Source organism: Elaeis guineensis, chromosome 2, assembly GCF_000442705.2.
Source record: "Elaeis guineensis isolate ETL-2024a chromosome 2, EG11, whole genome shotgun sequence".
NCBI classification, from domain to species: domain Eukaryota; kingdom Viridiplantae; phylum Streptophyta; class Magnoliopsida; order Arecales; family Arecaceae; genus Elaeis; species Elaeis guineensis.
Window position 1 is genome coordinate 117,671,820 of NC_025994.2, and position 25,292 is coordinate 117,697,111.

At 33.3% G+C, this 25,292-nt stretch overlaps 1 protein-coding gene and 1 pseudogene across 1 annotated transcript; both read right to left on the reverse strand.

Moving 5' to 3' along the window:
- Window positions 1–1,939: 1,939 nt before the first annotated feature.
- Window positions 1,940–10,710, reverse strand: LOC105041412 (ER lumen protein-retaining receptor A). Its single transcript, XM_010918385.4, has 6 exons — window positions 10,431–10,710; window positions 10,076–10,341; window positions 7,656–7,771; window positions 2,511–2,584; window positions 2,371–2,434; window positions 1,940–2,280 (listed from the first exon to the last, which is right to left on the reverse strand). The coding sequence occupies exons 1-6, from the start codon at window positions 10,519–10,521 to the stop codon at window positions 2,244–2,246; spliced, it is 648 nt and encodes a 215-aa protein (XP_010916687.1). The 5' UTR covers window positions 10,522–10,710; the 3' UTR covers window positions 1,940–2,243.
- A 1,488-nt stretch (window positions 10,711–12,198) lies between these two features.
- Window positions 12,199–13,091, reverse strand: LOC105042007 (protein IRX15-LIKE-like; annotated as a pseudogene).
- Between the last annotated feature and the right edge of the window lie 12,201 nt (window positions 13,092–25,292).

The following is a 25,292-nucleotide window of genomic DNA, read 5'->3' on the forward strand; positions in this document are numbered from 1 at the left end:
TTTCTTTTTTCTTTTCCTTCTTCCATGGTAAAACAAGGGATCCTTTTTTTTTTATTTTTTTAACGGAACAGAGGACTCATCCCTCGTTCCTGAGGTAAGGCCACAAGAGAGATCTTCCTTCCCGGCTATCAGCGCCTACAACTGAAGGGGCGTCCCCGACGACCGGATGGCGACAACCACAGGATCCAATGACCGACGGCGGCCCAACAGTGTCCGAAAGATTAAAAAAAAAAATAGAGAAACTTGCTGAACTAAGATTTTAAGAATTTTTTCGATAATAAATCAGCAAAAAATCAAGTTTAAAATTCATAGCAGATTGAAAGAGGATTGAAGAGATTTACTTAACTTTTTGATGGATTTTGATCTGATTTTTGATGCCCAATGCATGGAAGAACCATCGGTGAATAGCAAAATAGGGAGAAATCAAGGGAGGTGTTGCGAGGCGATGAGAGGGGATGAGAATTGAGAAATTACGAAAAAAATCGAGATGACGAGAGCTAAAAAGCTCTTGCTAGGAGCCGTTGGGGAGTCGGGACTCCGGAGAGGAAGAATGACGTTTGGTTTACCCAAAAAAAGAACAGGGAGAAAGGCATTGCGAGGTGATGAGAAATTACGGGAGAAATCGAGATGACGAGAGCTAAAAAGCTCTTGCTGGGGCTTGGGAGCCGTTGGGAGTCGGGACTCAGGAAAAGAATAATGGCGTTTCGTTTATCCAAAAAAAAAAAAAAATTGGGGCCTGGGCCGGTCGCCCAATTTTACCCGCCCCAGGGCCGGCTCTGCTCGGACTAGCTATACAACAAATTCTTGATTATTTAACAGGGGCCAAAAAAATAATACCCGTTTCTTATAAGAAGTGGGATACATGCCTCTTCCTCAGGGAAGATGGCTTTTTCTTCTTTTCCCATAAAAACAAGAAATTAGCAACTTTTTTTCCCTTGAAAAGTGTATGAGAACTTGATCAGGGCTAAGCACAAAAGGCTCGCGTAGAATTGTTTGACAAGTGTCTGCTATGTTCACTGTTAAAAGACCATTTCTTTTGTTAGGCAAGAGCGTCATTTCTTTACTGCTACCTTTTGTCAGGCAAGAGCGTCATTTCTTTACTGCTACCAGGAAGTGATGGCAAGTATTTGTTTAAAGGGCTGGCATCTCTGGCATCCGTCTCCTTGAGTAGTTCTTTGCATACCAAACACTCCCCAATTATCCCTTTGAAGCATCTTATTTTGGTATAATCACTTGTCGGTATCATTTCGCCCAAAATTCGATATGAACTTCATTGCAAAAAAATAAGAGTAAGCATCAGTTTGGATAAATGGACTTGACATTTCACTGGATTTGTGGACTGGGCCTTACAATCAGTTAGATTATAAGCTTACAGGCTAGCTAGGCTTATATCCAGGGTTGGTTTTTGAAGTGGACTGGCCCGAAATCAACAGATTTTTTTAAACAAATTTAATTCTGACCAACGAGAAATCTGAACATGCTTGTATGTGATGCAGCCTACCTGGTCACTTCATTTGGATGCTTTCACCTAACACCTGCATGGTTTAAGCTCCCAACGGACGTATGCACCGTCAACTGCACTTTTGAAGTTTAAGCAGGAGAAACAGGAACCAAGAACTCAAGTCTTAGTCAAACCGCTACCGAGAATAGGTCAAATTATGCTTAATCCGATCTCAGCGGTACATGATAACAAACACCATCGCTAGCATCAGCTGTCACTATGCTACTTTTTTCTGATCTTTACAACTTCACTTTTTCTATTCAAATGATGCATAAGTTTTCTTCTGATATAAAGGCCCTGGATGAACGCCAAAAACATACTGGCTTCTGAATATTATTATGTCTTTGCATGAGGGGCTAAATTGCTCAAAACGATAAGAATATTCACAGGTCATGTGTTCTCAAAAGGGGTAGATTCCCAATTGAAAGGATGAGCAACTAGAACAAAAAGCTTTGTTTCATATATCAATATATGTTCTGAATACATGCAAACTGGCCTCTATGAAATTAGCAGTTTGTTAGCTTTCATAAGTATGAACAAAGAGTAAGAGAAAAGGTATGACAACTAGAATCAGTACAATCTTTAACAACATTGTATAATCATGCAGTAATGGGGATCAGGGTCAATCATTTGCACAATTTCCTCCTCCATATTTTACTGCATCATTCAACTCAGATGTCCAATAGATTTCAGATTGTTTACTATGCAGCAGCATGCAGAATGACCTGTACCGGCAAATAGCTCAAGCAGGGAGCTGAAGCTTTGCATTGTTTTTCCAACTGTAAGCATCAATAACAAAAATCACTGATTGCTTTCATGAGACCTAGTAGATCTAAAGCACAGTATATCGGTGATCATGAGGCACTTGCCTTATAAAGTAGTAATAGAAGAAATCAGCATAAAGAGCTGTCTGAATAAAACCGGCAATCCAAGCTGGAAAATAAACAAAAGTTAGGGTACAATTACTTACATCAAAGGTTGATCAAATTTCTCTAACATAGTAACTTACGTATCCAACGACTGTAATGAACCTCTGTGAAGTAACGATAAATCCAGTTGAGAATGTAAAATGCACGGTAAGCCCTGATGAACAAAGTAAAAGAGATCAGCCAATCTAACAAATAGATTCAATCAAGCTGCAGGATGGTAAGTGCAAACAAAAGAACTGTCCCCACGTATAACTAATGTGCAAGGTTTGTCCGCTAAACCATTTTAATTATGTGAGAGACAAATGGAGAGGATAGAAAAGTTATGATCACCTGCGGGTGCAGTACATAACTATAATCATAATCAACAAGCTGTTTCCCAAATTCCTAACTATGTGATCAATCAATCTTTGGCAATCCAAGCATATGAAATGTTTTTGAAGTATATGCCTATCTGGGGAAGGCATTCTAGCCTTTTCCCATTATATGGGGTTGGTTTTTTTAGCACAATGCACATTAAACAATACAATATTCCAATTCAAGCATGGCAAAAAGACCAGCCTATTAATCACATAAAAGTACAGAATCAATAGCTATAAATTAAAATGCACATAGAAATGTAGAGAGAATTAGTTTTGAGCATTTAAAATGTTTGATTCAGAAGACAAAAGCTCCTCTTGGATAGGCTGGATGAAAAAATGTTCCAAAACAAAAAGAAACTCTTTACCATAGCAAGATTTATGAGGTTGGAGACAAAAGTGGCCCTTGAGTTAAATCAAGCATGTTAATGTACAATATATTGGACATCATATATGAGGCTGATGGTTATGCACAAGGTGGTGTTACAATGCAAAGATAAAAAGCGATCATTCTGCTGAGAGTCAAATTAGCAATATAAGTGATTCTAGAACTATAAGCGTCCCCAACAATTATAAGCTTAAAAAGTATGACTTATCAAGGAAAAAATTCCTCCACTTCAAGCTGCAGCAGTTATGGCTTCTTATATCAATTGTCAATTTTTAGATGATAAAACTCAGGCAACTTCACAACCATGCAAAAGTTGTCCATGGTTCAGGATATATTACGTGAGCTGCAAGTCAATTTGCAAGGAACCTATAACAGCCAACATGCCCATGTATAATTAATTACTGAGATGCGTATCAACCAATTGTCAATTGAAATTATGGATGTATTAACCCTCCACCCTAGCCCAATGAATGGACACGGAACTTAGTAGAGGAGCACATCTATCTTTTCCTCCAACTGCCAAAAGCACTCAAATGTCTTCATGACTTAAAATTAGATACCTGTGAAAGGTTCTGATGTACTGATAACGGACCAATATAAACTCTCATCTTCACCAATATCAATATCTTTTTATGCATTTTTCTAGGAGCCGTTGAAAAAAGTTATAATACTAGTGTGGTTAATCATGCTGTTCAAGGTAGGTTAATTTCCAAGGTGGTAATTCTGCATGGTTGATTTTAAAAGCTCCATTGTCAGGATGAATTAGGACAACTGTTTTGCGTCTATTAAGGGATGAAGCTCCAAGGATTCACAGATCTTTTGCATTGCTAAATCCTAGGTTAATTTGATTGTTCTCATCTCAGAAAGGAAAGTGCCTTCAGTACTAGAATCCATATCTTACAAATTTTTCCTATCGTTTCTTTTATATACTTGAAGTACTGTTTTGACTTCTTCATAAATAACATAGTATGACATAAGAGATGAGATCTAGATGCTAAATTTAAGACCCTTGATTAAGAGGCAAAAGAAATAAAGTTCTGGTCAAGGATCCAAATGCTGATCCATATCATACCATGTTGTACCACACATAGGATGCCCCATGGCAAAGGGAAGCCAGATCACATGCATCTGTTAGGGCATATACCAGTCCATGTCAGGTCATAGCATAATATACAGTAGTGGTACATCACTACAAATGATCATGTTATGAACTGACCATTGTCTAAACTTATGAATGATTTTTTTCATTCAAGTAGCTCTACTTCAGAATACTCTCCCCAAAAAGAGGTACCAAGCTATATCATAATCCAAGAGGAGTTTGGAAGAGACAAGGTGGAAGAAAGCAGTTGATTTTTGTTTTCCACTTTAATGACTGTGGATATTTACATCAATCCATGGATTCTTCGAAGACTTATGCATGGCTAATAAGAATCAAGTGCAAGGTTTGCCATCTTAATATCAGTATCATCCTATTACAGTGTCAATACGCGGTTCAGTAGTAACAAACAACATATCCAATGTCAGTACAGTACAATACACCCTATCGGAATGGTATGGGTGGTATGGAAGACAATAATCAAGTGTCTTATGGAGATATACAGGTGCTCCTTTAAAATAAATTCAATAAACCTAGCACCTTAAAAAAAAATCATATGGTTACTGCGTAACACCTTAAAATCAAAACTCCATTTTTACTTCTCTTGGTTTGATTAACATAATGCTGGCTTGTGTCAGTATTTATGCCAGTTCTTAAACTAATAAAATGTAGCCTACATAGAAGGTTTTCATTTACTTGGTGTATTTCAATGTTATCTTTGGGATAACGTTTAACAATTCTTCTGATACCCTGAGTCAGTGCACACTGATACTTCATACAGTATGCATGCCCTATCAGTCCTAACTTATGCAAGCACAATACAAGACATTTAAATTTTGATACATAGACATGAGAAAAAATTATGTGATTCAATAAAAATAACAATCACTCAAACTGAATGTGACCCAATTATATGAGGAAAAAAACCCTGATATCTAAGTGCAAGTCTAAACATGCATGGGTTGGTGGGCATTTGTGATCCTTCATCTCCTCCTTGCCAAAGAGACTTGAGCTTACAAGCCTTGAAAATTGCCTGATGGTCAAGTGTAAAAATGATAGCAAGTGATTGACGATTAGAATCATAAAGCCTGAGGATATACGGCTTGAAATCCCTATAGATAAGTGGATAATTGAAAGTAAACTGTTTTCAAAGATGACTGAAGGATATTTAATAAAGAAGGGGCATCTTGCATTTTCAGATCTACCATCCTCATATACATTCCTTCTAAACATTAGTATATGAAAGCAAGTGCTTGTAAATTTTTCATAATCAGGATACTGTCTTAATTTTCAGTTTCAAAACCATTCTCATGCATATATGAGTAAAGGCATACTAATAGGAAAAGTTGGTGAATAAGGACTGACATATCCAACTTTAGATAGTTGGGACAAGATTGGATGGTTAAGGATCTAATCATAGTAGCATTATGAAGGCATTGACTCACTGTGAGATAGCAAGGCATGCCAATACAACCTAAGGTGGATATCTATATGCAAAACATCATAACCGTACAACATTAACCATTACGGTATCTATGCATCCACCCTCCAGAACCATAAAGTTAGATATCCAATACTTAACCCAGTTAGCCAATTCTACAACCATAACTATCATGACTTTTCTCAACTACTTATGTCGAGCTATATGACATTAAACAATTTAAATGAGCTGCATCCATTGACACAGTCATCCAATTTAAATCATTTCTCTTGATTCTTAACATGTTATGCTAGATCTAGTCCTCCCTACCACAACACAAAGCCCCTTTTTGTCACCAAGGCCTCCTCAATCATGAACATACATGTTTGCACCAATTAAATTATGTCCACATTGCTTCATCCTCAATCAGCACATCCACTATCTTTCTGCCGGTTTCTAGGACTCCTGTGAGATCATCAATTTGTACCATACAATATGCAGATTACTTATCTCTAACATCTAATCCAAGATTTCAGCAATAAATTTACTAATTTACAATTACTTCTCTTAAATTAGAAACAAGTGCAGGTTAGAGGGTGCTATCAATATAACATTATTCGTTTCCTAAAGCTGTGACAGCATGTGGGTATGCATTCATATTTTAACCATCAAAAATTTATTGCAAAAATTAGATATTTTTTAAATGTGATTGCATGCTATGTGTACTAATAAGCCGGCCTAGGCGAGATACAGAACCAAGTGATAGCTTTTGTCTGCAATTATGAAAATTGGACAAACAGTTAAATTTTCTTTCCACTTACCTAGTTAGTCTTAATGGTCAAATATATCTTCAGTTGGATTTTGTTGCATTTAGAAAACCAATTCTCTTAATTGCATTTTTGTGTTAGAAATAAGAGTGCAAGCATATACCGTGGCTCCAGAAAGCAAAAGATGATGACTTAAAGAAAGAAGCGATCATTCTATTTAGTTCAGCATGAAATATAATGAGATTGGTTAAGAAGCTTGTCTGAAGGAAATATGGAAGTAGTAGTAATTAAGTGTGGTTTAAAAGGATGTAAGACAACAGTTGTGAAAAAATAGAAGAACACTTGCAAACCTAGGATTGTGTATATAAAATACAACAGATAACTAAGTTGTATTTCATGTTTAGAAGTTCTTATGACAAGTTTATGGTAAAGAGGTCGGAATAATTATGGGCTAGAAATTGAGATGATCAAGTAAATAAAATATCTGGTTGCTTCAATAACTCACATATACACATCCCTCTTTTATACATATGTAAGGGTCCTGCATGGTTAAACAACTGAATATCAAGCAGAATAGTTTTGAAAATGATTTAGCTCCAGCTGCTTCTGCATATCACTTTATCAGGCACATTTACCAGCAATAAATTTTGGGAACCCTTATGTCCCCTTAAGACGGTGTTGCCTTTCATAGATAGGAAATGAAATACATTAATAGGACTAAAAAAACCAAAAATTTAGTTACACCGCAATTCAGCATGATTTGATTTCAACATATTTAAGTACATCAGAAGCCAAGAACCATTAAAAGTTAGACATGCAATTCTAAAGCATACATTTTCAGAACTACCTTCAAATATGAGAGCATTATATTTAAGCCATTTCAAAACCTTGCATTTTAGGCGACCATCTATGATGATAAATGCATTATGTATAGACATTAACCTTTGAGTTTTGCTAGCAGACAAGTCATTTCTAAAAAACCTTGACAAAACTTCAATTTTCTGTAGATTCTCAAATATAACAATACCATATTAACGTACACGAATATATTAGTATTTCCAGGATCTTATAAGCTGATACATTGACATCAAAATCATTTTGAAGTTTTTTTTAAAAAAGGAGTAGAAACAAGATTTTTACAAGAAAACATGAATGAGTTATTAATTAAAGAAAGAAAGCAAGCATGTTAGAATCATACCCAAGAAAGAATACATATTGTCCAGTTAAATTATCCACATTTCCACTTCTCTGTAGCAAAACTAACTGAGGAAGAATTGCCACTGCCTCTAAGTATATGGAGAATGCCCAGAATACCTGGAAATTGAACAATAAATGCACCATGGAACTGACAATCAGTGCTCCAAGTTAGAGAACAATAAAAAATGAAGAAGCAGCTTTTATTATGTCAAGAAAAATTAACTTTACTCATTCTAGGGGCTTCTATAGTTGTTCATGATTATATTTTCAGTTTAATGAATATTATAAAAGAAATGTTTATTTATTTTGAAAACACAAGAAACAAGTCATGATAGGCATAGGCTTTTAAAATCTGGTTACACATTACTAAAATATAAAACAGAAAAACAAACTGTTGACTTATGAAAATAAACTTTGGACAAAAGGGATATCCCATTGCTCTTCTGGCCTTATTCAAACTCGAGACCTCAAACAAAATCAGTAAAGCATTTTATAGCAAAGAGCAAGGTAATGTTTAATGGAGAATGACTATTAGCAATGAGAAAAGGTTGCTCCATATTGACCTGAAGGTCATGGGTTCGAAACATGGAATGATAGCCCCTCCATGCACGGAGTTAAGCCTACACATATCTGATCCTCTCCAAACACCGCAATGGTGGGAGCCTCAATGTACTGGAGCATCCATTTTATAGCATGACAACACAAGAGCTAATACCTAACACTTATGTGACCAATTTCAAAAGAATCTTGCACCACTAATCTGTCATCCTCCTTTCCTGAACTCCATAGAGCTCTGTGTTGTCGACTCTGATGAAAAGCTAATATATGAACTTATGAAGAGATCTTGCATGATTTACCACTTTGCATTCCTTCTTTCTTTTCCACTCTTGCCCTATAGCTCTTTTTTTCTTTTCTGGCATCCTAGATGCTGCACATTTATGGGCAGCAGTGTTCCAACTGACACTATTTTTCAGCAAACGTTGCTAATCTGCATGACAAGATGCTGAACAGATATTGGGTCAAAAATAACTATTAAAAAGTAACAGACATCTGCCTCTGCGGAACACGGCCGGTCAACTAGATGATTTTTCAGTAGGGCTACACAAATGTGTTCTATTTAACCTGAGATCCGTGCTATAAATCAGGTTCATCAGCAGCATTGTCAGGCAGATAACTATCATCAGCACGATTATTTCAGCAAGGAGGGCCTACAATTGCTTTCCTCTTTTCAATGCAATCATTGGATTATCAGTTATCATATACTGTAACTACTGATTATGACCACCAGATCACAATTCTGGAAGCAGGTGCACCCACATGTCAGAATCCAAACAATTATATTTACCAAATCATAAACTATAAAGGTATAAAACATGGACATGTATATACACTAAACAAGCATACATTGGACAAAACAAACAAGTAGGTGGTACATCATGTAAGTAGAGTCTCATATGTTCTACTTCATGCAGAATATGCAGTGAAATTTGCATTTTTCTCAAATTTGTCAGATATGGTACCAAAGAGTTCTTTTAGCACATAATGAAAGCTCATGAGGAAGAAGATATAGTGAACCCCAAAAAAGGGGGAAAACCACTGGTATGAAGGAAAGGTGCACCCACAAGGTCATAACAAGGGACAACGAAAGAAAGCTGGATCCCAATGTTTAACATTTCTGCCTACTATTTCACAGACATCTGTTCTTACCAAAGTTTCCTATGTTACTTGGAATACTAACCAATACTTGATACCTCATAGCTTCAATCTCCAGATCAATTAAAAGAGAAAAAAATAAAAGGTGATTTATCTCCTCATGAGAACATCCACCACATTATGACCTTGAAGAATTTGCTCACTTGACCAATCCAAGCCGCCAAAGTTTTTTGAGTAAATCCAAGCTCCTAAAGTTGATCTGTCAATATATTTCCCTAACCTCTATCTTCCCACATTAATGACTCACTTTCCAGAACCCTTAACAGATTTCTCCTCAAAAATTTATGATGCTCGAAAAACTGACGCACATTGAATTTTTTTTCCATAAATAGACATATCTTCATTTGCATGACGATCAACATTATCATCAGTAAGCTTCGGTGGCTCAGGCTGCACCACTGTAAGATAGAACTAAAATAAAACTATTCTAGTCCTTATGCCGCAAGATAAAATCACATAATCTAGAGAATGACAATACCAACGACCAACAAGACATAAAACTCGACAAGCAAAATAAATAAGACTAATTTCTTCTTGTTATTATTGAAGTACTATTCTGGCTTTTTGACACTGAGCAATATGATAAGGGCACAAAATTTATATAATAGAAAACCCTAATCGTGTTATAACAAATAAGAGCTCCACAAAGTTCACTGGAAACAAAATCGGATTAAACTCCGAGGAAAGAAAAAGGACAAATCGAACTACCTCCCGAAATGTGGATCGATCATGAAAGAGCAGCGCCAAGATAAAGCTCACGCCCACAAGAATGAAGTGCCGGAAGGTGTCCAGATCCTTGTCATACGTCCGCCGCATCAAGGGATGGTACCTCATGCACCACACGATGGCGACCGAGCTCGAGATGAACACCACCTTCATCACCGAGTTGTACACCGAGATGAAATCCGTGAACAGATCCAAGTACCGGGTCAAGAACACCAAAGCATACAGCTCCTGCGTCTTGAGCGAGACCCCTGCCCCCAGATCAAAAAAATGACCATAAAATCAGAGAAAAATCAGAAAAAATAGGCAGATTTCTATTCGGATGTAAAAACCGTAGAACCTGAGCAAGATTTGGTGGCGTAGATCTTGAGCAGCAGTACAAGGACGCTGAAGAGGTGGGTCATGTCGCCAGCGAGCCGGAAAATATTCATGGTGGCGAGTAACGCGAGGAAGCCTAGATTCCTCGATGCGTATCGAGTGGGGTTTGAGAAGGATTGGGAGAGGGAGTGAGGGATTAGGGTGGGAGAGACAACTGACAACGGGACTTGGCGAAGAGAAGAGGGTTCGGCGTTTGGATTTGGGCACCGGCATGCGCGGAGGGAGGGGGGGCATCTGGCAAAAGCGATAGCTGACGTGGCTACGTGGGGGGCGTAAGTTCTACCCGACGTCGGTGGCAGCGGCTTTCTTTCCTTTTTTCCTGAAAAATCCTTTGAGGCCCAACTCTCGTACCAAATTATCTATTTCCACGTGTCATGAGTGGATTGGCGATTTGTCGACAATCCCGCGCCGATGCCGTGTATTTCGCCAATTCTCTCGTCGAACAGGATATAGGCTGCACTCATGTTGGGCCCCCAAAAGAGGTGTGGAAGTGTGGAAAACGGGTATACGTTTCGGTGACCTGACCGACTTCCGTAGGAGGAAACGCGAGCCGTGCAAGGAGCCGGTGGCAGTGGTGCGAACCTACCGCACCACGACCTGTGAGCAGAGATGTAATTGGGCCAAATCGAGTCAAATAATTAAAAGCTCGTGCACAATACGGTTTAAAATATTTAAATTTAAAATTAAACTCGAAATTAATTAAAATTTGATATTTCTAATTCAAATTCAACTTAATAAAAAATAGATAATATTTGAGATTAATTCGATCTAACTCGAATATCAACCAAACAACAAGTCAAGATCAAAATTGAATTCGAATTTAAGCTTGAAATTGAATCTTAATTTATTAATAATATATATATTTATATATAACTATTATAAATAAAAATAATATTATCAAAAATATATATATAAATTTGAATAAATTCGTGAGCTTTCGAGCTAAGCATTTTACTATTCGAACTTGACTCGAAAAATTATTCGAGCTTGATAATCGAGTTAAATTTAGACTCAAATCAAATTTGAATAGCTCGCAAATAGTTTGACTCATATATATCCCCATTTATAAATAATGATATGTTCATACAATTTGATATTATGCATCCACGAGCATCCTTGGTATAATTATCTAATATTACTTGGCCATCTAAGTAATTTGGATAATTAAGGTAGGTTGGATGTTAGTTCACCAAAATCACCCATACGACGTGATGCAATTTTTGTTGTCAAACTATGCCAGCTTCGAAAGCTGCTATACTCTCCTGTTGTTGTCCCAATTGTCAAAGTTCAGATTTTGTCTTTATAGCATTTCTTGATCTCGATAAAATTTTGATGAGCCACCCCTAGCTTTTTTCCTCGAGTACAATGTCATTGTTGCATGTTTCATGCATGGTTATAATAACTATTTGTTATTATACCTTTACAGCAAAATTACCTAGATAGATTAACTATTAGGATATCTTCTTTTGTGGATAAATATTATGATAAAATTGATCAATTTTTTTATTGACCAACTTATTCATGTTATCATACTTTTCAAGATGGCTAAATTACTTTTCTATGAATAGCATTTATCCATAAAATGAGAAAAAATTTATTCACCTAGGAGATCGTTAAATTATTTTTCTATCAACGAAAAAGTAATTTTTTTAATTTATTTTTAATATATTCTTAACCATAATATAACCTATATGTATATATATTAGAATGGAGGGATAAGCCTCCGTCCGCTATGTCTTATTTTTTCCCAAGCTAACATCTGCCACGTATCCAAGTGAGATTTTTGTTTTTTTTTTTCGCTTCGGCCTCCCGCTTCCCACTCTTCCCGTAGCTTCCTCATCCCCCTCCTCTCTCCCTATCTCCCCATTCACCACCATTGTGAAGATGGCCGCGGCCCTCCTCGGCACCTCCAGGTGGTAGCCTGGGGGACCGTCGATGAAGACAACATCCAGGTAAGGCAATAAAGATGATTGGAAAGGTTAGAGAGTGCGTGAGGACAATCGGAGAATAGGAGGTCCTGGATGGGGCGGTAGCGCCCACGGGGGCTCACCTCCTCGGGGTGGACGGCGGCGAGAATGGGGCCGAGGTCGGAGATGTAGGTGGGGAAGGCAGTGGTAGAGATCTCAAGGCCCGGGAGGTTGAGGCGCGGGTCCTTGAAGGGGGAGGCATGGAGATTGCTGTGATCGAGGAAGACAGTAAGAACACCGTGGTCGAGGGCGAGCCAGAAGGGAGACTCGTGGCCAAGGCTGAAGATAAGGAGGTTGCAGGGGATGCATCGATGAAGGACAGCGGCAGCGACGTAGAGGTCGAGGTTGGCCATGCGGTCGGGGTGAGAGGAGGAGGTGGCATAGAAGAGAAGTGCATCAAAGATGGGGTCCGCAGGGGAAGGATGATGGGAGGCAGCGGTGGCGGCATGGCAGTCGAGGTGGAGGAGAGGTTTGGAGGTGAGGTGGTGGTGGTGGTGGTGGTGGAGGAGAAGGGTTGGAGAGAGACGAAGGTGAAGAAAGAAAGAAGAGCGGACGTGAGGTAAGAGGCGGTGACGGGCTCCTGATATAGAGGGTGTCGGCTTGTGGGGTGAGGATTAAAGAAAGAAAAGCTTGGTGTTGTTGGTACTCTTATTCATATCTCTGTGTCAACAAAGGAGAGAGAAATAAGACGAGAAGATATGATGGTGGTTTCTATTGTGCTTTTATAAAGAGAAAGAACAAATGATATGAATAGAGTGTGAACACATGGAATATGATGCGGTCATGGTGTAAGTTCTGTATTTTATTCGCAAATCATGTTTACCAATGTACCAAAAAAAAAAAAAGCAGAGCATGAGTAATGGAGTGCTCTACCTAAATAATTAAAAAAAAAATATTTATAAAAATAATCTAATTTTTAATTTATTTACTAAAATGATGCAAATCATATAAAATGCCATTCAAAATGATATTTTATGATGGCCACGTCACTATTTTTTTCCATCCTTTTTCTACGTAGATGATAAAAAAAATAAAAAATAAAATAAAATCATTATTTTAAATGATATTTTTAAAAAATTATTTAAAATGATGTTTTTGAAAATGCCATTTGAAGTGGCGAGTTCAATTATTAATTTTCAAAAAAAATATATAATTTTAAATTTTTAAAAAAATAAAAATTATAATTTTGACTCAAATAAAAATTATCATTTCAAATTAGTATCCCTATTTCAAATTATCTTTTAAAAAAAATATCTGAAAAAAATTGATGTAAAAAAAATAAAAAATATCATAAAAAAATAAAAAAATAAAAATTATAATTCTAAATTTTAATAAAATAAAAATTTTAATTTTAATTCAAATAAAAATCATCATTTCAAATTACAATCCTCTTTTCAAATTATTTTTTTAAAAAAATTATAAAAGAAGAAAAAAATAAGAAAAAAATAAAAATTATAATTTTAAATTTAAAAAATAAAAATAAAAATTTTTATTTTTTTAAATTTAAAATTATAATTTTTATTTTTTATTTTTTTCTATTTTTTTAATGATATTTTTTATTTTTTAATTTTTTAAGATTTTTTTGGGATATTTTTTTAAAAAAATAGTTTTAAATGGGAAAAATAATTTGAAATGATGTTGTTTATTTGAATTAAAATTAAAAATTTTTATTTTTTTAAATTTAAAATTATAATTTTTTTCATTTTTTTCTTCTTTTATGGTATTTTTTTAAAAAATTAATTTGAAAAGGGATTGTAATTTAAAATGATGATTTTTATTTGAATTAAAATTAAAATTTTTATTTTTTTAAATTTATAATTATAATTTATATATATATATATTTTATGATATTTTTTATTTTTTGTTTATATCAATTTTTTTTCAGATATTTTTTTAAAAAGATAATTTAAAACGAGAATACTAATTTGAAATGATAATTTTTATTTGAATTAAAATTAAAATTTTTATTTTTTTAAAATTTAAAATTATAATTTTTATTTTTTTATTTTTTTATTTTTTTTTAGAAAATTAATAATTAAACACGCGTCACTGCCCAGCGGTGATCCATTTCTCGATGTCAACAGCTGTAATGGTTGGTAGATTCCGGCCCATTTGACGCCTCTTATAGTTACTCTCGTACGGCATATCCTTGGGGCCCTTACGATGCTCCGCGTCCTTGTCAGCCAGTCAATGGAGTTTCGGCATTCCTTTCGGAAAAGCCGGTGGGAATAGTTTAAGCTCGCGAGTAACCGCGAGTTAGCGGAACATAACTCGAGTTATATATATTATATGCCATTGCGAACAAGTTACTCAGACGCTCTATGGCTCCCAAGGGCATTGTTGTTGTTCATATCCACTTCATCTTTTAGTTGTCTTCTCCAACAGAGACTTAAGATTGGAAGATGAGTTCGATGAAAGTGCCCATCCTTGTTCTTGCTTATGTCCTCGCTTCAGCACTCTTGCACCCATGCCTTTGCCAAGATAGGATAGCAGCCCTGAACGCTCCCAAAATCGATGGTAATTATGCTACTTATATGACCTTTTTTTTTTTTGGGATCCAGAAAAAGCATGTATGTTGAATTAAACTCTGATATTATTACTTTTTTTTTTTTGTTTTGATGCAGTTAAGACGGTCGATCAAGGGGTTGCTTATGTGCTTATGCTTGCTGCCCTCATTGTTGCATATCTCATCCACTGATGTCTGGCTTGGATTTTTTTTTTCTTTTTCTTTTTGGAGAATATCCAGTTTGTAACCGGAGAAATAGCATGATCGACAGTACTGAACGCTTAGTGTAATAATATTCAGGATTAAGATTACCTAAAAATGATGCTTTGAGTAAGAATTTATATTTTGCCTACCCTTACTGAAATCGACGATGCGATACTCGGTAGATTAAATTGCCCAAATTACGTGCAATAGATAATAATTCTATTCCTGAAATATCGTTGATCTTCTGCATGACCGTATTTATGGACTCTCTCCTGCTGTGTGGTTCCATGTTTATCATTAAACAAAGATTCTGGGGTAACAAGCTGTGACCATGAGGGGACCGTTGTGTCCAAAAACTGGGGAAAACTTTGACTCATGATGTAGGCATGTCACTACAGCTATACAGCTCATCTGATGAGGGTGAGATTGGACGCCGCTGCTTGATCACCCCATTGGACGACTGGAAGCTCGTATGATTACGGATGAACGGCATAGTTCGGAGTGCTTTCAAATCCATGCAGAGGGTGATCCAACGGCGAACACACGCCAGGAAGGTGAGTCTTTCTTTTGGCACGAAGGATATAATTTTTTTTTTGAAATGATGTTTTCAAAAATATTATTTATTTTTAAAAATATTATTTCAAATGACGTTTTAAAAAATATCATTTGAAATAATTTTTTTTTCGCCGTCTACATGAAAAAGGTATGAAAAAGGATAGTGACGTGGTCATCATAAAACGCTATTTTGAATGATGTTTTAGACGATTTGCATCACTTTCGTAAATAAGTTAAAAATTAAATTATTTTTATAAATAATTTTTTTTTAATTATTTAGATAAAGCACTCATGAGTAATGCTTCATGCATTCCTTTTGAGTGCACTCCAAGGTACAACCTCTCAACAAGACTGCAAAAAAAATTATATCCCATGCATTATATGGGATTATAAACTAGTATAATATAATATTATATAAAATATTATAATAATATAATACTATAATAATATAATATATTACTATATAATAATATATATTCATATAATATAATATATTATATTATACTATAATATTTTATAATAATATAATAATAAATAATAATAATATAATATATTACATTATATATGGATATTTATAATATATTACACTATATTATTATATTAATAATATTATATAATATAATATATTATATTAACAAAAATGTTATACTATATAATATATAATATATAATATAATATAATATAATGATATAATACATTATAATATAATAATATACAATAATAAAATAATATAATATATTAATATTTTATATTACCATGTTATGATATTATAATATAACAATATATTATATTATAGTATTATAATATATAATAATATATTATAATAATATAATACATTCCCATATGTATTCATATATATTAATATAATATAATATATTATAATATTATAATAATATAATATATTATCATAATATAATATAATATATAATAATAAAATATTATATTTATATGATATATAATAATATAATATAAGATAATATATATTATATTTATATGATATATAATAATATAATATAAGATAATATAATATTATAATATATATATATTTATATAACACTATGATAATAACATAATATGTTTTATATATAATAGTATATATTAATATAATATATTATACTATATTATTGTATATAATAATACTATATAATATATTATTATTATATTATACTAATATAAGATATTTATATAATATATTAATATAATATAATATAATAATATTATATTATTATATATAATAATATTTATATGATAAAGAATATTATGAAAAATATGGATAGATCGTAGTAACTTATTTAGAAAAATAGTAATACAAAAAAATATGAGTAATTTATTTTTTTTGTTTAAATATTATTTAAAAAAATATAGTTTTATGGATAAATTTTTTATCCGTAAAAGAATGGATTAAAATAATGTAAGTGTCATTGCTGTGATTTTCAAAGCTATAACTTATTAAGTATTAACAGCGGAAAAAAAAAAAAAGAAAAAAGAAGGGCAAAAATGCAAGCTGTGACTCATCCTATAGCTATTTTGGTCATTTTACAAGTCATTGTAATCAGCAAACTGATAGTATGTTTATTTAAATAGTCTCACTTTTTTGAGAAGATAATTATGCTACAAGCTTTTGTTTAGTTGCACAATCTCACAAACTCACGATAATGAAACATAAAAGAAAGTGCTCCCCGGCTATCCTTGATGTGACTATAAAGCTAGGCATGACTGGACATCTACGGCTATGCTTTTTAGCACAAATTTGTTAGATGACAACCAATTTGAATAGCGAAGGAATTGTTGGATACCACATGTTATATATATATGAGAGAGAGAGAAAGAGAGAGAGAATAGTGTGTTTGAATAAGAGATAGAATAGCGTGCCTCAAAGAAATTTGAGTTGACCTTTTGATAAAACATGAATAGCTATTAAGAAAGGATAGTGCTGATTTTGATGCCTCTATTCACGTTGATACGCAGGAAAATGTGTATTTGAATGACAGCTTTTTAGTATCTTTAAAATTTTTGAAACTGTATGACCTGTGTTCATCCTTCTATTTTGGATTATCATACTCATTAAGACTGAAAGTTTAAGCCATTCCCCTCCCCATATTCAAGATTCTGCATGAAGCAAGGCATCCGAACACCCACTTGCATCAATCATCGTTCCGACTTTGATAGGTATTTCAATCTACCTTGAATCATTATTCCTTCTTAGGATACCGTTTGGGACTTATTTCGTTTCGATAAGGACTGCTGGCTAAGACCTAACAATGCACTGAAACAAATTGCATATCTATATTCCCACAAATTAGACATATTAAAAAAACTATCCTTAAAATGATGTGGCATATTCTATTGAAACACAACTTGTAAGTGACATGATGCTCCTCCGCACGAAAACAAACAACTTCAGAATGCAAACAAAATGGATGTAACATTTGTTTATAAGATCTTTTATATTGTTTTTTTTTACCTTTCTCTTCATTTCGAACGCCACAATTTTATTCTCCTTATAGTACATATGCTACTTGTAATATGGCATGCAAAAGACTAGAAAGATTGCTTTTAGAAGCTTCATAATTAGACCTCACAAACACTCTTCCATGCCAAATATCTATAGAAATAGATATGCTCTCGAAAGCCATGATCAATCATAAGATAAATCATCTAACAAATCACAAACAAAGAGTATTCTATTATACTTGACTCCTACGTCGTATAGAATAGCATGCTACTGATCAATGAAGATAAAAAGCATCGGCTTAAAATTTAGAATAAACATCAATTAAATCAACAATAATAGTATAAAAAAATTTCAAAGAGAATTTTTTTAATATAAGATAAATTTTTTTTATTAGAATTGGAACAAGATACAGGGATAAACTAGGAATAGAATCTTAGTACAAACATGACAAGCAATGGACTTCCAACAAAGTTAATTTGGGGGAAGGAGATGGCCCATGCCCGGGCTTGGAGTAGATTCGAATGGTTGTTTGTTGATGCCTATGGAGTGCAAAGTTGAGAGCATCTCACCAACAATGTTCATTCCATTGCCCTGGTTCTTTGGAGAAGAAACAGTTGGAAATGAAGCAACATCAGACGTTGCTATCTTCCCTTCTATGCTCAAAAGCTTTCTTGCTTCTATCGATGATGCGAGGAATAAGAAAAAGATGAAGAAAACCATTGTATTCATCCTCATGTCGAGAAAAAAAGTAACAAAAGAAGATTACCAAGAGAAATTTGTTGAGTTGATGCGACTTTATGTGAATAAAGATCTCTATATATAGATCTTATCAACTATATACGATATATGCAATTAATTATATCTTTAATACGGTATGTCAGCTGTAGATCTATTTGATATGCTCCGATATTTCATGATATTCGCTAATATTAGCTGAAGATCTTTTCTGAAATTCTCTAATAATATATGGTTAGCTATATATAGTACATATTAAAATCTAGATATGCATGGTTGATACAATAAGCTATATATATCTATCCAATCACATATATATAGAATATTTATCAATGCCCAATCAACACATACCTAGCCATTGAGTTGTCATAAGAGGCGATTAAGCTTATTTTTGGTAATATAATCCTATATGAGTGGAATTATTTCAGCTGTAATCTCTTATTATATTCATTGAAATACTTTATTTGTATGCAAGTTGCCAAAGAATCGAATTCATATAATTTCAATATAAAATTATATAATGACAATGCATTGATGTAACCACAAGCATGATAGGAAGGTAATCAAATTTGTTAGAACCATAGCTATCTTTCAATAATGGGATGCTATGTTTAGAAAGCAATAAAGCTTGTCTCTAATAATATTATCCTCCTAAGATTTAAGGATATTAATAGGGATGGATATCCAAATATTTTTTCCATCACCAAACTAAATGGGGTAGTTTTAACCAAAATTAAATCGAAATGGTTTTGGTGATGGTTTTAAAAATTAAAAACCATTTGGTTTTGGGTTCGGTTTCAGTTTTAGTGAATTTTCTGACCCAAAATCGAACCTCAAATCAAATAGGATGGGCAAAATATGACCCAACCTGCTAATCCGATCCATATTCGATCCGTCATAAATAGGTTTAGATTTAGGCTAAACGGATTTAGGTCATAAACGAATCGACCTATTTAATCTATTTAATAATTGGATCGAATTTAGATTTTAGATATCTGACATGTTTAACCCGTTTAATCTGTTTAATATTCAGATCAGGTTAAGTCAGATAACCTATTTAACCTATTTCTGACCCATGTAATCTGATCTGTTTAACCTGTTTAACCCATTTAAGATCTATTTAACTTGTTTAAAACCTGTTTAACCTATTTCTGATCCATTTAATTAGATCTGTTTAATCTGTTTAATCCGTTTAATCTATTTAATCTGTTTAACCTAATTTAACCTATTTAATACATAAATTAAACAGATCGGATTACCTATTTAATAAATAGGTCGGGTTCAGATTTGAATTTTTGATTTGTTTAATAAACATGACAGGTTTGGATTGATAATTTTCTAACTCGATCCGCATTGATCCAACCCATTTATAATCCGAAATGATCCGATTGCCAACCCTAAAATCAAATCCATAATCATATCCGAACCCAAAAATATCTAATGGTTAATACACTTAATAAACTTTGTATCCAATATAAAGTCAACTTAAGAACTTTATGAAATAATCGACTATCCCTGTCATGTCCCTGACCCGAGATCATGAGTCAAGGATCCTAGCAACCACTGCATACTTATGAAAAATTCTCCATAAGCATACAAGGCATCTTATCATGATATCAATGCATCATAGTGAAATAAAATTTAAATAATTATTATTTAATTTAAATTTAAATAATTAAATCAAATATTTTATATCCAATAAAGTTTTACTAAAAATAAAATAATAGATCTAAGTTCAATGAAGTTGAAAATGCTAAATCTCGTCTCTAAAAACTTAATCCCAACATTATTGTCCATACTTATAATTAATTATCTGAATCTGAAAAATAAAAAAGAGAGATAATGAGCTTGACAGCCCAGTAAGTAACAAATATTTCAACTAGATATTTCAGATATTATATAATATTCAAAAATAATACTGTGAATAAATATAAAAATATATTTCATGCTAACTCAATGTAAATCTAATCTTTTCAAATATTTATATACAATATAATCATAAATCTGATTCAAATCAAAATACTCATAATTCAACAGCCATGATTATGACCAATATTTAACTCTCATTAGCGAGATCCACTGAATACCAACACACAACTCCCACTGGCAGGGTCCATTAAATATCAGGACACAACCTCCACTGATAGGATCTACTGAGTACCAACATATAATCTTCATTGGCAAAGCTCACTGATTACCAACATATAAGCTCTATTGGTGGCACAACAAGAAATCTTATCTATAGTGGCAAGTATTTTATGGCAAAAAAAATTTTTGTCACTGAAAATAAATATTCTATGACAAGAAATCATGCTCATCACTGATTAGTATCAATTGATTTATTTTAGTGATAAACAAATATCCTTGTCATAGATTATTAATTATTGATGACAAAATTTTTTTTCTTGTCACTAGAACTTGTCACTAAATAAAAATATAAAAAATTAAAATATTAGTTAGAAAAATAAAATATTATTCTTGACAAGAATTAAAATTCTGTCACTAAAAAGCATCGGTGACAATAATTACTTGTCACAGAAAATATTTTCTTGTCACAAAAAAAAATTCAATGATAATATTTACTCGTCACTGAAACAAAAAAATATTAAGCACCAAACCCCTGATTGGAAGCCCTTTCTTTGCCCTCTAAAAAACAAAAAAAAAAAAAGAAGAGGAATAAGAAGAAGAAGAAACGAAACGTTTCATCTCCTTCATGTTTACCACTTCTTCACAAGTACTCAATCCCAGAAACCCCACACCTATTAGTAGTGATGTGAGAGAACTCACAATTGGCACCCTTCCGATTGATAACTCCATTGAAAAAATATTCTGGTGCACATTGGATTGGATTTGGAGGAGGCCGTTATACTATATTAAAAGTTAGAACTCAAAACCCCAACTCTAATACCAAAAGTCTTTTTGTATAGATATGCCTATTCTCTATTACTCGCTCTCTCTCCCCCACACTACCATGGTGAGATTTTAGTTCCTAATTTGTTTTCTAGTTTATTTAAACAGGACTCTACATGGCAATTCCATTGATCCTACGTTATCATTTTGCCTCCCAGTGCATTTTAAATTCCTTTAGATCAATGTTATAGGTTCTATTGTACCATGGGTAGGTTTAGTCTATTCTATCTTAAAATTCTATGAATTGCTTGTTGAATATTTAATTTCTCTTATTACTCTCAACTATTTCAGTCTGATTAAAAAAATAGATTTGAACATTCGTGTTAAAGTGTTGGGGTTTAGATCCTAGTTAGGCTCTTGGTTGTTGAAAATATGAATGGAGTTTGAAGTGCGTTCTATTTTTGTGTTTGGAAAATTTTAATGTTTGTGGTATTCTGTGTTTGTCATGTTGTCATGTGAGCTATGATAAAAATACCATCATAAGTATCTCATTGATTTTTGCCATTTGTACTACCTTGATGTATATGATGTGTTGCCCTACCCTATTGGATGAGATGAGATGAGAAGGCTTGAACACAAGTTCCCTTGTATACATATTATTCTTAGATACTATACTAATTAATCAATTAAATACTTCTGAAACTATATTCCCTATTTTGCTTGCATTTGTTATTTGTTATGTTCTATGTTATCTTCCTTCAAATGAGGCAAGTTATATTTTGGCCACATATATGTAATAGCTATTTAACTTGACCTATTTAACATATTATCTTCCTTCATTTTTTATGTTCCATGTTATCTGTTTAACATACTTTTGATCTATTTAACTCAACCTACTTAACATATTTAATCCGTTTAATGACTTGACTTATTTAATAAATGAATTATATGGATCAGATTGGCTTATCTATTTATTAAACAGATTGGGTTCAAGTATGAAATTTTGATCTATTTAATAATTAATAAATAGATCAAATTTAGAGTAATAAATGTTTGATCCAATACCTATCCGTCCCAATCTGTATCTGACTTGACATGGCCCAATTGCCATTTCTATTCTAATGTTTCCTCTAAAATTTGTTTTTTCTAATGTTAGGAGTCTTATCAAGATTCATAAAAAAAAAAATGCATCACTCGTATTTCTTCAAGTATCAAAAAAAATGGATATATGTATGTATAAATTTTTATTAAAAAAATAAATATAATAAATGGATATGAGGATTTGAACCTGAAACCTGTTAATAATCTAATCATCAAATTAACCAACAAACTATAACTCTTATATGTTTTAAAATTGATGAAAAATATATTTACACCATCCAAACAGTTATATATGCACACCAAAATTATTTCCTTCTTGAGACTCCCGAGAATATGAAAATTTTCCTTAACTGCCACTGAGAAACCAATCTTCGTGCATTGTTCTTGGTTTCATGGGAAAGATGCCCAAAACCCCCTCGTCTTCCCCATTTGGCCGCTCCAAGCCTCCCCACCTGATTAAGCCTCATAAAAAATAGAGAAAAATCTAGGGAAAACATCAAAAAAATAGATGAAACAGAGGACGGATATAAAAAATCAAAGGTATGCCCTTTTCCCTCATAGATTGATCATTTTCCTTTGGTTTTTGCATCATTTTCTTTTCATTTCGTTATCTTTTTTTGGAGATCTATGGAGAAGGAGAGCATCTAAGGATATTAGAGGGGTTTTGAGGTTCCGATGATATGGTATCATCTGTATCCAGGCCTTCTAGTGGTAGCCCAGACCATAAAAGCAACATGTTCATTTGACCGAAAGTTGTGATGCCTAGTTATACAAGCTGCAAGGATCACAGCGTTTGACAAGACAATCTGAAGACCATTTTGTCAACTCCTCTTTGTGCTCCTCTCCTGTCTTCTCCATTCTTTTAATTATATATTTCCTTTCACTTACTCTTTATATTTCTTCCATTACATACCTTTTTTCCCTAATATAGTTGAGGATGATATACCAGATACTGTGCATGTTGCATGCCACTTATAATCTTTGTTTAGAGCCTATAAAGGTCTTAAGGCCTGATTCTAGCACCATAGGTCCATAACCTGAAGATCTAAGAGTCTTCACAGAATAACCATTGAGTGATTCGAAATTCTGACAATGAAGAAAAATTATGAGGGAAATAAATAAACTGATATAACTCAGGTAACTTAAATATCATGTAACACCAGATTATGTTGGCTTCAATATTGGTTTCTTCTAATTCAAAAGTAGAAATACCTGTGTCACTGTATGGAGATGCAATGACGAGGAAACTGCATCAGAAGTGCTTGAAAGTTGCTCAATTTCCATGTCACCACTTACCGCCCCAAACCCATCTGAGGCAGATGTTAGTGGAGGATTTGTCTGATAAGACGCAGATGCAGGACTGTTGGGGATGACAGATACTAATTGAAATTTATTTTTTATAGCAACTGTTTCAAGTAAGAATGTGCGTGGGCGTTACAAATGTATTAAGGTTGATATGAGAACAAAGAATGGACCATTGAAAGTTAGCATCCCTCATGATATACTGAGAGCAGTAGGAGAAAATGCTAGAGATATTATCAATTTTTGTGGTTATATTGTCAGGACACAAGCTCCATTAACTGCAAAAAATTGGCCAGATGTGGCAAATAGAGTAGGTGAGCGAATGTGGCTGCAAGTAAAGGTAAATTAAATATTTATGATTGATTTTAGTATCTTGTTTATTTCTATTTATATATATTAACATACAATTTACATTGTTTGTGTCTTCTTGGAGAAGTTTAAGATGGAAGATGATAGAAATGAATATCGTTTATGTGCTTTTGTCTTGGCCACCATACAACGACTTTATAGAGGTTGGAGAAATCACTTGCATAATTTATATAAGAAATTTAGAACTGATGAGGAGAGGTTGGCTAATATTCCTGAAGATGTTACTCCAAAAGATTGGAAATATATGATCTCATACTTCAGCTCTGATGCTTTTCAAGTTTTTGCAAATTAAAGTTTAATTTATATTTAAAATATATACATCATCATTTTGAATTTATAGATGATGTTAGTTGCATGTATCAATTATTTGTAGAAAGTAAGCAAGCGAAATGCAGCAAATAGGGCAAAGCTAGTTACTAAGCATACATGTGGCACCCGATCTTATACTGAAGTTGAAGAATCAACTGTAAGTTTTTAGAATAAATTAAAGATTTAACATAATTTTAGAAACTTCTAAATAAAATACTTATTTTTTTGTGATTCATTTCAGAGGGACCCAAAAACAGGTGAAAAAGCACCACCAGATCAGGTTTGGTTGATTCAGCACACTAAGAAAAATAAAGAAGGAGAATTAGTATGGTCTGACCCTAAATCCAAAGAGATCCATGTTAGTTAAAAAAATTTTCTTATTGTTCTTAAAATTCATTATGCATTATTTTGGCATCTAATCTTTGATAATCTATTACAGGAACAACTTGAGGAGGTTGTTCAATGTCAAAC

Coding starts and splice junctions, on each gene's coding strand:
- LOC105041412 (XM_010918385.4), bottom strand. CDS start 10,521: ATGAATATTTTCCGGCTCGCTGGCGACATGACCCACCTCTTCAGCGTC. Junction 10,342..10,430: donor CGCCACCAAATCTTGCTCAG/GTTCTACGGTTT, acceptor ATCTGGGGGCAG/GGGTCTCGCTCAAGACGCAG. Junction 2,585..7,655: donor CAATATGTATTCTTTCTTGG/GTATGATTCTAA, acceptor TTTGTTCATCAG/GGCTTACCGTGCATTTTACA.